This window comes from Lontra canadensis, unplaced genomic scaffold (assembly GCF_010015895.1).
Source record: "Lontra canadensis isolate GAN:19392208 unplaced genomic scaffold, GSC_riverotter_1.0 scaffold3, whole genome shotgun sequence".
NCBI lineage: Eukaryota > Metazoa > Chordata > Mammalia > Carnivora > Mustelidae > Lontra > Lontra canadensis.
Genome location: NW_022630997.1, coordinates 3,305,914 through 3,318,911, shown reverse-complemented (window position 1 = coordinate 3,318,911; position 12,998 = coordinate 3,305,914). Strand labels below are relative to the sequence as shown.

Genomic DNA, 12,998 nt, shown 5'->3' with positions numbered 1-12,998 from the left:
CAACAATCCTGTGAGGTAGTTACTGTTTATTCCTACTTTGGAGCTGGGGAGACTGAGGCATGGGACCTCCTGTGGTTATAAAGTTCACTACTGGCCAGTGCAAGAGCTTGGCTTTAAACTCTTGTCTGGAGTCTTCCTGAGCCAGAACCCTATCACACCTTACACTAACTCTGCCTCTTCCCACCAGCTAGCGAAACTGTCCCACCTAGCTTTAAATTCATGTTAATCTTTACTATATGTCCATTTTCACAGGAGATACCTACAAGAGGAAAATAGACATATAAAAGGCCAAAACTTTGATGATACACCAACAGAGGTCACGCTCACATGGTTTCCTTCAGTCACAGATCACTGGGGTCCACACAAAGGACCGAACAAAGGACCGAGTATCAGAATAGATCTTTATTATCAGAGAACTGATCCCAATTCCTATGTATCTTTACTGTTAATTTTTCTTTTTTCTTAAAGACTGAACTATAAATGGGTTCAGAATGACCACCCTTCCTTCAACCTGCAGCATGGAGGAAAAGCAATAAATCTATCTTGCATGATTCCTTTCCTCTACAGCATTCTCCTGCATGAAAATGTTCCTAAAACAAAACAGCCAATCCCAGTTATCAACACTGGGTCATTTTAAGAACTGGCCCCTTGAAACTTTATCCTTGACATGCTTTATTCCCTATGGGAGAACCGAAGACAAAAAAAATAAATAAATAAAATAAAAAAAAAATCAAATGTTCAGAACTTCCATTTGAAAGGAGAAAGCATCAACATTTCAAAAGATTATATTTCAAAATCCTACTGTTTACTGGTTTTTTAGTAATCTTCTCTACAAAATTCTTGACCAAATGCATTCTCTATTCCCTACTACATTTTGTTTTTCAATGCAACCTCTTCAAATTAATAACTATATTCTCACTAAAACTGCACAAAAACTAGAAAAAAAATTCACAGGATAGAAAGCAAGCAATATGCGTAAATTATTATTATTGTTTTTTTTACTAAATCAGTGTAACTGACTAAAGGCGCAGCATCTGCTTTTACGTTACATTTGGCAAAAACAAAAAACCATCCCAGAAACCCCAAATGAACAAAAACTTCAAGCAAATAGAGATGACAAATTTCCTAACACAAAGATTCGAAAACCTGTTCCCTCAATGATTGCTGTTGTCAATCTGGGCATGCAGCAAACTTGTTGTAACCGTGATGGAAATGAACATATTTCAAGGATCCGGACGGTATCCTATTTAACACTCCTTCAAAAACTAAGATGAAGGAAAATAACACGATGAGATCTCACATGTACGTAAACACGGAAAGTTAGCTTACATAATTACATAATTAGAAAAAGTTAAAAATAAATTAGTAAAAATAAATTCCCAGTATAAACCCAAAAAAGCATAGCTATAAATGCAATCTGAAAACAACCAATTTAGTGAGCTGGTCGTGTTTTTGCTGGAAAACCACCTTTTTTCACTCCGGTTTTTACATAAGCAAGTGGCTGCGGAGAAGCAGGCCGAAGTGCGTCAGAAAAGGGCTTACACACGGGTTATCTGTGCTCCTCGGGGTGCGACTTTTCCAAATCTCTCGAAAAGTTCAAACGGGCTGTCTGTTAAACAGACTCAGATGGGCCAAATAAGTCCTCTGATATGCTGCTGAATGGCTGGGAGTCTATTAGTTGGGTGATTTCATTATCAAGGTCTTCTTCCGCATCCTCTGTGTACTTGCTCATTTTTTTGGAGTGCTGGTCTAAAGACAGACTTTCTAAAGATTCAAGATCTTCAATGCCCGCTCTGTAGTGGATCATGAGAAGTGTTAGAGCTTGTAGTCTTTCACCTGATTTAGACAAAGCAGCAGAAAGAAGGGATTTTTTCCTTGATTCAGTTGCTTCTTTTTCTTCTCTAACAAGGGAATTGTTGTGTTCCAGCTCCTGGTCAATTTCGTTCTGCAGTTTATCCAGCATGAACTCTAATTTCTGGATCCTCTCTTCTGTAGGCAAGCCCCTGTAAAGATCCCGGCCTATTTCTTTAACTGCAATGAAAACGCTGTCGTCCAGACCACCCTCCTTCCTCACCAACTTTATTCCCGTGTTGTTTCCTCGTTTAGAAGGACTGTTCGGACCACAGACCTCTGTGTCACTGCCTTCATTGTCTGATGTGTTGGGTGTGTGTTTTGGTGAAGGTTCCACTAGATCAGTTCCTGGTTCAGAGAGGCGAGTTTTAGAGACTTGGCGCAAATTTAACAAACGAGAGCTCGTATTGATAATGTGTCTTGTCAAACCTGTTGTTTTGTTGACTGACTTGCTAGCTTCAGCATCAACACGAGGAGGCAGGCCTAAGAAGGTTTCTTGTCCTTCCAGCCTGAGGTTTTTCAGAGTCCGGTCTATCCGCCTATCAGTTGCTCCACAAAGAGGCGTCTCCGCTAGACACTTTTCCTGACATTTTTTATGGCAAACGTAAGCACAGAACATACACTGGGAAGCAGCTTTAGTCCACACTTTTTTCTTACAGTAATCACACCAAGTTGGGTTCTGGAACTGAGTATCCTGGAAACTATGCTTATTTTCTGTTAAACCCATCTGTCCAACCAGCTGCTCCTCTTTAGGTAGGGCAGAAACCTCTTCGACCAAATGGAGTTCTTTTTCTTTCTCTGAGTTAGTAACTACCGGGTGGTCTGGTTCTCCTTCTTTCAGGTATTTGAAGTGAATGGTAATGTCACCAAAGCAAAATTTGTCATTGAAGCCCTTCTGCATACTCAGATTGCGCAGCGCGGTTCTCGAAACCATTGCCTTAGGTGAGGGGGCTTCCAGTCTGAACTTGGAGAAGTATTCCATGTTTGATGTAGCCAGGCACCCCAAAGCCACCTCTTCAAGTTTTAAGCTGACATGCCCCAAACAGATAAGACCCCCTAACTTGAAAGGATCTCTGCACCATAGTGCAATGTTTAAGTATCTGTGGCAGGCTTCTATGTCAAAGAAACAGGTTGCTCTGGTTCTTGTCCATTTTCCTAGCTTGTTACGGTAAGGAATTTCCGATGATTCCCACGTCTGAAGGTCATCTGAACTGTCCTTAGGAGGGCAGGAGCTTTCTGAAGTAAAATCTCTCGTCACTTCTTGCTTTGCTAAAAATGGCTTAGATGGAGCTACATCTTCTGGGTGATCCACATTTTTCGCTTGCTTTTCAGCAGGTTTATCTGCAGGAGGAGGAGGCAGCACCTTTTCTGGCTTTTCAGGGAGGACCTCTGATTCTGTCTGACTTGGGGTGTCAGCAGAAGGCAAAGGAACTTTCACTTGTGGTCGTGGTGGCACGGGTGGTTTGAAAGTGGATCCTTGGGTGGGTTTTGACATTTGTGTTGGGTCTGTTATTTCAGAAGCTTTTAGGGCCAAGGGTTTATTTCCCTCTTTACATGGAGGTTTTGGTGGTGGTGGGTGACTTCCTGCAATTAATTTACGGTTTAAGACTGGTGATATGGTTCCAAGGGGTTTAACGGAAAGTGTTGTCGGAGTACGTTTGGGGCTGTGACTTACTGATGGAGCCTCGTCTTTGAGCTCATTCTGTGCTCTGACGTCACTTGCCAGGTCTTCAAATTCAGAATCCAAGTCTCTATTTTCAGCATCTACTGCCAGCCCAGTGGTTTCCTCTTCATAGTTTGGTTGGCATGAGCTTGACAGAAAGTTTTCTTCCAACTGCCCCAAATTATCTTGCAGCGCTGCGCCTTGACTGCTCTGGCCTACAGGCCTCTCGTAGTGCACCAGCACCCGGTCCCCCGCCTGCTTGATCAGCTTCAGCACTTGCAGGGTAGATGTGATTTTCACGCCTGGTGTGAGATTTTAAAAGAGAAAACATGTAAATTGCTGCAGTGAAAATCACTTAAGTTTGCTGGATGTAACTGCCATTAGTTCACGATTATGGAAAAGCAAAACAGAAATGGGGTGAATGATCAAGTTCAGAGACACAATGCTTGAAGTAAACTTCGCAAAATACTGTTATTATGAATAACGGACTCTTTTCCATATTCTTTTTATTAGCCCTACCCATCAAACTAATCTTTTTATCAGGACCAGAAAGAACAAGGAAAGCATAAATTGCTTTAAACAAGTTGGTTACTATCCGCATTGATAATATCAGCTTAAATTTTCATTTTATTATGTTCTAATAGGTGGCTACATTAACACAGTTTGAAATTCAAAAGGTGGAGAAAAATGTAGAGTGAAAAATCTCCCTTCCACCTGTATTTCCCAACCACTCTGTCCCTTCCCTGAGGCAATCAAAGCTAGCAGCTTCATGGTGGAGTCTTCTAGAGATACTCTAGGTGTTATCTTTAAAGGCTCTAAAGATGTTTAGATGTTTGTTTCCTGCCCTCCCCCCGCCCTTCCCCCAGTGGTACTTACCCAAGCTAGACCTTTCTGTAGGACTTAGAAAAAGGTGAGAAGGGGTCTATGTTTTCCAAAGGTCTTAGGGCCATCCTAAATAAATCAGAGTAACGTCAGCCCCATCTAACAACCTGACTTCAGAGTTCCTCAACCTATATCCCCTCCTACCTCAGTTGCCCAGGAAAGATCATGCTTTAGACCCTATTATCACTTGGAATTTTCCACATCAAAGGTCTTTCACTTGCAATTAATCTCTGCTCACAACCTCCTATTTCGCACCTCCTCATTACAATGCTGTCTGTTACTGAATCTGTTCTGAGGTGATGTCCAGACTCAATCATTCCTCCTTTGCTGTCCTGTCCAACTGGTCTCCTGACACCACTTGCTTTTCTCCCCAACCTTAGTCTCAAGATTTCACTGATGTCCTCATCAAGATTTGGGATTCTTTTGCCCTAGTCCTTTCCTCTTCTGCCTACCTGGCTTTCTGACCCCAGCTTGCCAGCCCCACCTTCCTTGGGCCCACCACCTTCAAACCCTGAATCCCACCCTCCCTACCATCTTTTATTCTGCAGGGGATCTCTCCTTATTTACTGGAGATCAACAAGCAGCCGCCTTTTCTCCTAGCCAGTCATTTTTAGTATGAATCTATCTCTGAGGACAAAGTAGCCCTTTACTTGTACTTTGGATCCTATTCCCCACTTCCCTCAGGGCTTTGCTCCATCAGCTATCCTGGCTCATATCTTTATTCCCTTCCTTCTTCTCCTTTAAAACCTTTTTCTTGGTTTCCACATCACTATGCTAATTTGGTTCTGACCACCTCTGCTTTCTTTTTCTCCATCCATATCTGCCCCTTGTACCAAATGTCCCCATGGTTTTATATGTCCTAGTTCTCTAGATCACAACCATCTCAGTGGTTGCAACTGTCAACTTTTTCTTTGGTTGGTCTCCCCTCTTCTTCATCCTTTTCCTACATCCCTGATTACTTCCGGAGATCAGCACCCAGATGCTTCCTCGACGTAACAAATTCAGCTTAGTTAAAATCCCTTCTCTGATCTTCTCATTCTCCTGTCCTCAGGATGTGAATCAACTTGCCACCCTCCCAATTAACCCAATCCGGACCCCAGAGACAGATGACCCCCCAGATCCCAGGAGTTCTTAGTTCTGTCAGCGTTCTAGTCCTTTTCCTCCCCTGTTCAGATCCACCTGATCACTGGCTTCGGTTACAAGAATCCACAGCTCCTTGCTGTGACCCCTCAGACTGTCCCTGTTTTCATACTGCTCCCCAATTTCCCCAAAGCTTTGGCTTGAAAACCTTTAGTGTACAAACTCATCACACTGGAATCCAGAGTTTCTAATGTGGCTCTCTCCAAGATTCATCCAGCCTGCTCTTTCTCTCTAGTTCCACAAAATTGTAGTCTACATATGTACAATGAAAAGTAAGTCCCTCTACTGAGCTGAAGGAAAACTTCAACTTAATCTAAACTCGTTCTTTGTGACTTAACACCTGGCCTCATCTCTTCCCCAACCACCAGGAGCTTTGTGGAGACAACCACTGCTCCTCTCAGGACTAGCTGGCCAAATCTGGGTTCCTTTTCTTTTGCAATTTTACAAATATATTCACAAATAGAGGAAACAGAAGAAAGGTGAATTCCATCATTGGGCTTCAAATATAATAAGCACTATGCCGATCTTATTTCGACTACCACCAATCCCATTACTAAATATTCAAAAAATTATATACCGGTACGAACAAATTATAGGTATAGAAAATATTATACCTGCTTCTTATCTCAGTAAATATTTTGTTTTTATAAATTTTAGCTATAAAGGGGTGACCTTTAGTTTTTCCACTCTGTACACATTTTTATTGCTTTCTTTTTGAGAACAGATATTTATTTTGGAGAATATTTACTACATGTGTAACTAAAAACAAACAAAAAAAAACCCTTTCATAAATGGTCATAAAAAAGAAAATATATCTTGTAGGTAAAACCAGAACAAAGGGATAAGTGAATATAAAGAATTTATACCAAATTCTAGTTTTTAGCTGAGGGGGAGTAACTGCTGTGTTTATTTTAAACAACTATGTAACAGTGGGAGTCTGTTTTATGGCTCTGCCATCCTCAGTGCCTATGAAGAGCAGCAGCATCTGGGGGCTTCTGAGAAATGCAAAATCTTGGACCCCTGTACAGGTCTGCTGAAGTAGAATCCCTATTTTAACACCAAGCCTGGATGACTGGAATACAGTCAAAAGGTTTGAGAATCACTATTTATGACCTACCAAAGGGATTTCCATGTGAAATATGGACTTTGTTGAGTTTCCAGGTGTGCAACTAAATGATTGCCATTATTTTACTGTCATGATGGTTTTGAATCAAAGGTTTAACATGTAACAAAGGAAAACTCTCTGCTTTAGGAACTGATCTACCTTCTTTATTATCTTAGCTGTGAAAGAATATACCATATTGTTTCTGGAAGCTCGGCTGTGACCAACCACATGTTTAAGAAATCTCTTGACAAGCCTAGAATGGCGGGTGGGATGGCGGGGCAGGTTCTACAAAGGTCTGAAAGGTTTGGACTTTTACCCCATTGGTGTGTACAGGGAGTCCTACTGCTTATTCATAAACATCCAAGCAAATAACCTGCCTATCAACAGAATTTATGTAATCTATACAACTGATAGGAAGGCATGCAGGTGACACATTCTTCCAGAGCAATAGTGATATGGGCTGTACTCTAATGACTGCATATTGCCAAATGGCTGGTCAATCAGGGACAATACAGAGCCATCAATACGGGGCTACAGACAGTTCACGTGTGCCCTCTTGGACAAGGAATATTAGTCTCCCTCCTGTTCATTATCTAGTCCTAAGTGATGGGAGTCATAGTACTAATACGGTCAATTTTAGGCCCAGAGTAGTTAGGTGGTTATACAGAAGGAACTGTTGACCATATTCATATTCACTAAACACTAGAGGAGTAGAAGGTGGGATGGAAAGGAAAATTAGAGAAGTTTACAGAAGAGTGGTATAAAGATTAAGTATTTTACAGATTTATACCTAAGGACTAAAAATGGCATATGTGGTTTTTTTTTGCTTTGTTTTGTTTTTTAAAGATTTTATTTATTTATTTGACAGACAGAGATCACAAGTAGGCAGAGAGGCAGGCAGAGAGAGAGGGGGAAGCAGGCTCCCTGCTGAGCAGAGAGTCCGATGCAGGGCTCGATCCCAGGACCCTGAAATCATGACCTGAGCAGAAGGCAGAGGCTTTAACCCACTGAGCCACCCAGGCGCCCCGGCATATGTGTTTTAAATTAAGGCTTCCTTCAGATTTTTATTTTTAATAAAGTTATTCTCTTTCCATTATAAAAGTAACATGTGCTCATAGAAAGAATGAAGACAGGGAAAATTCCCACATTTGCTCACTGATTTCTCTGTAAGTGTGAAGTGTGTTGCATAATTACCTCCAATAGCAATCAGTCGGTCTCCCCGCTGAAGATCTGCAAGTGCAGCAGGCGAGTTTGGGGCCACCGTCTCAATTATGACATGCCCAGCGTACCCGTCAGTTGACTGGACAAGACGAAGTGTAAGTCCAACACTCTGTAAATTCCCCTTTATTAATTCAACCTTTGATAAAGAGAAAAAAAATGCAAACAGTCAATGGGTTCATGGTAGGGGAGTGAGAAAAGAGCTCACTGAGAACACTGTAGCTGATGCTGACTTTTGTGCCATGGTGACTATTTTTACAGACAAATAAAAGAGGGGGAGATTTTCACCGTGACAATATAAGTTAACATTTGCTCAGACTACAAACTGGGGTTCAAAAACATTAAATACTTTCTTATCTTCAGTGTGTCTTATTTAAGATCCATTCTTACTGTAGAATATTTGGAAATAGAGAGGCAAAATGAAAAGAAAACACTCCTAATCATATCATCCGGAACTGCTGTATATTATACCTCCTAATATATGTATTTTAACACAAAATTAAGATATCATTGTGAATATAATTCTGAGTCTTGCTTTTTTGAAATATAATAGGAAATATTTTCTTTTTTATGATGTATTGTTAAATTATCTTTGGGGGGCAAAGTAAAAGAGTTTACATTTGTTTTATTAACAGGTATCTTATTGAGATATCCTTCTATAACTCATCTAGATCATTTTGTTTTCTAAACAAATATAACCTAATTTATCAAAATATGTGTCCCAGATTCACATCGCCTGTGAACTAAAAAGACAACACAACATGTTATGTCCTCATTTAAATTACTGATTAAAAAAAACGGATTGAATGCTACATCCTTCTTGATGACAAGAATTCAATCTGTGTTTATTGAGTTAAACAAATTACAAATCAGTCTAATTGTATTATCATTCAGCCCATGTTTCTTAGTTCTGGTCTTTAAGAGATCTCATGAGGGACTCCTTCAAATAACTTGCTAATATCCTAATATATCACAGTTTGTATTGCTTTAATAAAGAAACCCTACTTTTAAAAGCCAGATATTTTTATTCTCCTACCTAATGGTGTTGGCCAGTAGAAGAGACCTAACTAGAAATTATTTTTTAATATGGATGTTACTAGATTTTGTAAAGTTGCTTTTAGATTAAGGAAAATCTTAATCACATTATACTCAAGAAATGGGAAATGTAGTCAAGTTTTTGATTATCTAAAGGTTTACAAACAAAAAACCCTTCTAAAAAACATACGTATTTAAACCTCTAAAAAACCTCTGTCCAGCCTTGCCTTATGATATAGTAAATAATCACCATATAATGTTAATAGTGGTTTTCACTTTAAAAAAGCCCTTAAGAATACATTCTTTCAAATCCACAAACATAAATATATTCTTAACATACAAAATGCCAAAGATAAAACTTACAACGTAACATTTTCTAATATGAGAAAGTTAACAGTACCAGATGGGCAAAAAAGGAAATTGAATCTGAGAACTGTAAATTTTAAAAACTAACACTTGGAATGTATTTTTTGTGATTTACTCCTTGTTCTTAACATGGAATAGAAGTTGGGTGGATAGGGCTGAGAAGGGAATTGAGGCTTGTACAGGTTTTATGTAAATGACTTACTTTATTTTCTATATACCAATCATACTATTCCCTTTGCTTTTCTTATTTCAAATGATTCTTGAAGTAAACATTCCAGATGGAAAAGGTTAAGGTTTTCAGGAGAAACAGTAAGGGTAGATAATACATTACTGCCTGCCCCCTTTTTTACTACTGATTAATACTAAATGCTATTGATTTCATAACTTACACAGGGAACCAAACTTAAGACACCATTTCTTTTGCCTCTTGTTAAAATTGTTTTGTTTCCTTCTAAACTCACAGTGCTGACCTATCTAATTTTGGGATTATAGGTACAGCCTTCTCTGAAACAGAAACTTAAAAATTTAAGTTCTGACAGCAAAAGTTTTAAGAGTATAAAAACACTTCATAATTAAAAACCCGAGATAACACTTAAAAATGAGTATCACACAGGGCGCCTGGGTGGCTTCGTTGGTTAAGTGACTGTCTTCAGCTCAGGTCACGATCCCAGGGTCCTGGGATCGAGCCCCATGTCAGGCTCCTTGCTAAGCGGGAGCCTGCTTCTCCCTCTCCTCCCTGCTTGTGCTCTCTCTTGCTACCTCTGTCACTATCTCTTTCTCTCAAATAAATAAATATTTAAAAAAAAATGAGTATCACACAAAAACTTTTAATGTCAAATTTATGATAAAGTTTACAAGACTATCCAAATGATACCATGACTTCTGGAACAAGACTGGTATCTCCATTGGGATGAACTATTTTTAAACAAGAATAGCCAAAAATAAAAAATTCCCCTCCATACACAGGTATCTGTATTTTAAAATTATATATATGACTACTGGATATATCATGCAACTCTAAAACATATGCCAAAATACAATTCTTTAAATGATGAGGTGAAAATAAAAATCCTAAATATTTTTTATATATCTGCATGTGGCATGTACCCCCCCAACCCCGAAATAAGGGACACCTCATTACCTGAGAGGTTTTGGTTTTGAAATTTTTATTATGGAAAATTTAAAATATATACAAAAACAGAGAAGAGGTAAAATGAATCCTGTGGTAGGTTATAAAATATGGTCACAAATTACTATCCTCATCGTATGCATGGCCCTCTGCAATGATTCCTTTAAGCAACCTGCCATTAGAGGGTTAGCTTGTTTCTCCACCCTTCTCTCAGCAACCCATATAACCAGAAAAAAATAAGGAAAGACAAGATATTCTGAACATTATCATTCCTGATATATGTGACATTTAAAAGAACGTGAGGGGCGCTTGGGTGGCTCAGTGGGTTAAAGCCTCTGCCTTCGGCTCAGGTTATGTTCCAGGGTCCTGGGATCGAGCCCCGCATCGGGCTCTCTGCTTGGCAGGAAGCCTGCTTCCCTTCCCTCTCTCTCTGCCTGCCTCTCTGCCTACTTGTGATCTCTGTCAAATAAATAAAAAAAAAAAAAAAAAAAAAAGAACATGATGCCTAGTAATGACAAATAAACATTCAAGTGCACACAGTAAGTTCACCAGGATGTGCTAGGTCATGAAGTAAGTGTCAATAAAATTAAAAGACTGAAATTCAAGATACGTTTTCTGAATGGAATTGAATTAGAAATCAACTAACAATAACTAGGAAAATCCCAAATATTTAGAAAGTAAAACAATATGTTTCTATATAATTCATGGCCAAAGAAGGAATCAAGAAAAATTAAAAAACATTCTGAATGGAATGATGAAAACACATTATTAAAATCTGTAGGATGTAACTAAAGCTGTGTTTACTACTTTCAGTGCTTATGCTAGTGGCAAAAAATCCAAAATTGGTGATCTTAAGTCCTACACCAAATCAGAAATCTCAAAATAGAAGGAAAGAATAAAGAGCAGAAATTAATGAAATACAAAAACAGAGAAATCAATCATGAGAGCTGATTAATGAAGTAATAAAAGTGATAAGCCTCTAGGCCAGACTCATGAAGAAACAAAAGACACATTACCAAAATCAAATAAGAGGGACTATCACTACAAAATCTACAGACAGTAAGAGAATAAGGCCATTTTTGGACTATTTTATGCCAAACCACTTGACAATTTAGATGCACTGGAAAAATTCCCTCAAAAGATACCCCAGAAGACAGAAATTTTGGATAATGCCATATCTACTATTTATATCAAATTTATAATTCCCCCATCCCTCTTTCCTCTAACCCCCGGACTCTAGGTCTAGACTGCTTCTTTGATGAATTCTCAAGGAAGAAACAGTAGCAACCTTATCGGAATCTTCCCAAATTATGTGTTAGGGCCAATCCTATCCCCTAATTCCCAAACCCAGACAAACACAAAAAACAAGAAAGCAGAACTACAGACTAATATTTCTAATGTTCAAACAGAAGCAAAATTTCCTAAAAAATTTTTTAGGGAATTTAACCTAACAATGTATAAAAAGGACAATAATCAAAAGCAAGTGGAGCTGATATCCAGGAATTTAAGTTCGATTTAAGCAGCTGAGAATCAATCAACATAATTTACCATATTAAGAAAATACAAACAAAACAAAAAAAGAAAAAAAAAAACACCCCAAAATCCATTCATGATAAAAGTCCCAAACAAACTAAAAATACAAGGGGACTCTTAAACCTGATTATGGGCGTCTACAAAAATCTATAGGTAACATAATAGTCAATGTTTTCTACCTAAGATCAGAAACAAAGAAGGATTTCTGCTTTTACCATTTCAATTCAGTATACACTGAAGGGTACAATCATAGTAATAACACATGAAAAAGGGAAGGCATAGAGATTGGAAAGAGAGGAGAAAAGTGGTCTTTATGTACTAATAACATGATCTTATAACCAGAAATGAGTAATCCTATGAAGGCTACAAAACTATTAATAAGTGAAATCAGGTCACAGACTACAAATTCATTTACAGTAACATAAAAAAATTTTGGGTTCAATTTAATGAAAGATGTGCAGGATCTGTATGCTGAAAACTATAAAGCACTGCAAAAGAAAATTAAATTAGACCAAAATATATGGAAAATAATACCATGTTCACAGACTGAAAAACTCATTACTGTTAAGATGCCAGTTCTTCCCAATATATCTACAGATTCTAACAGAAATCTCTGCAGGCCTTTGAAGAGGCAAATTCAAAGAAAGGTGAAGGACCTGGAATACCCAAACCCATCCTTAAATAGGACAAGGATATACTCTCTGATTTCAAGGCTTATTATATATAGCACACACAACATAGATAAATCTTAAAGACATGTGGAGTGAAAGGAGTTAAACACAAAAGACCATATGCTCTGTGATTCAATTTGTATGAAGTTCTAGGAAAGGCAAAATTATAGTGACAGAAAACAGATTAGTACTTGTCGAGGACTGGGGTTGGAGACTGCAGACTGAGGGCATAGAGTATCACAAATAAAATTCTCAAGGTGATGGAAATATTCTATATCTTGATTGGGATAAAGGTTACATGATTGCATACAATTACCAAAATTCACCAACTATATACTTAGTGAATTTATTGCATTTAAATGATGCCTTAATAAAGCTATTAAAAATAAAGCAAAAACAAAACTG

The 12,998-nt window shown here is 38.4% G+C and overlaps 1 protein-coding gene across 1 annotated transcript in view; it reads right to left on the bottom strand.

Annotated features, from left to right (window-relative positions):
- Positions 1–1,580: 1,580 nt before the first annotated feature.
- The window catches only part of PDZD8 (PDZ domain containing 8), a 78,758-nt gene continuing 67,340 nt past the window's right edge, over positions 1,581–12,998 (bottom strand). The window contains exons 4-5 of the mRNA XM_032878876.1: positions 7,836–7,998; positions 1,581–3,816 (exon numbers count right to left, since the gene is read on the bottom strand). Of these exons, the coding sequence (XP_032734767.1) occupies positions 1,613–3,816; positions 7,836–7,998 (2,367 nt within the window). The 3' untranslated portion in view covers positions 1,581–1,612. The remainder of the gene's footprint in view (positions 3,817–7,835; positions 7,999–12,998) is intronic.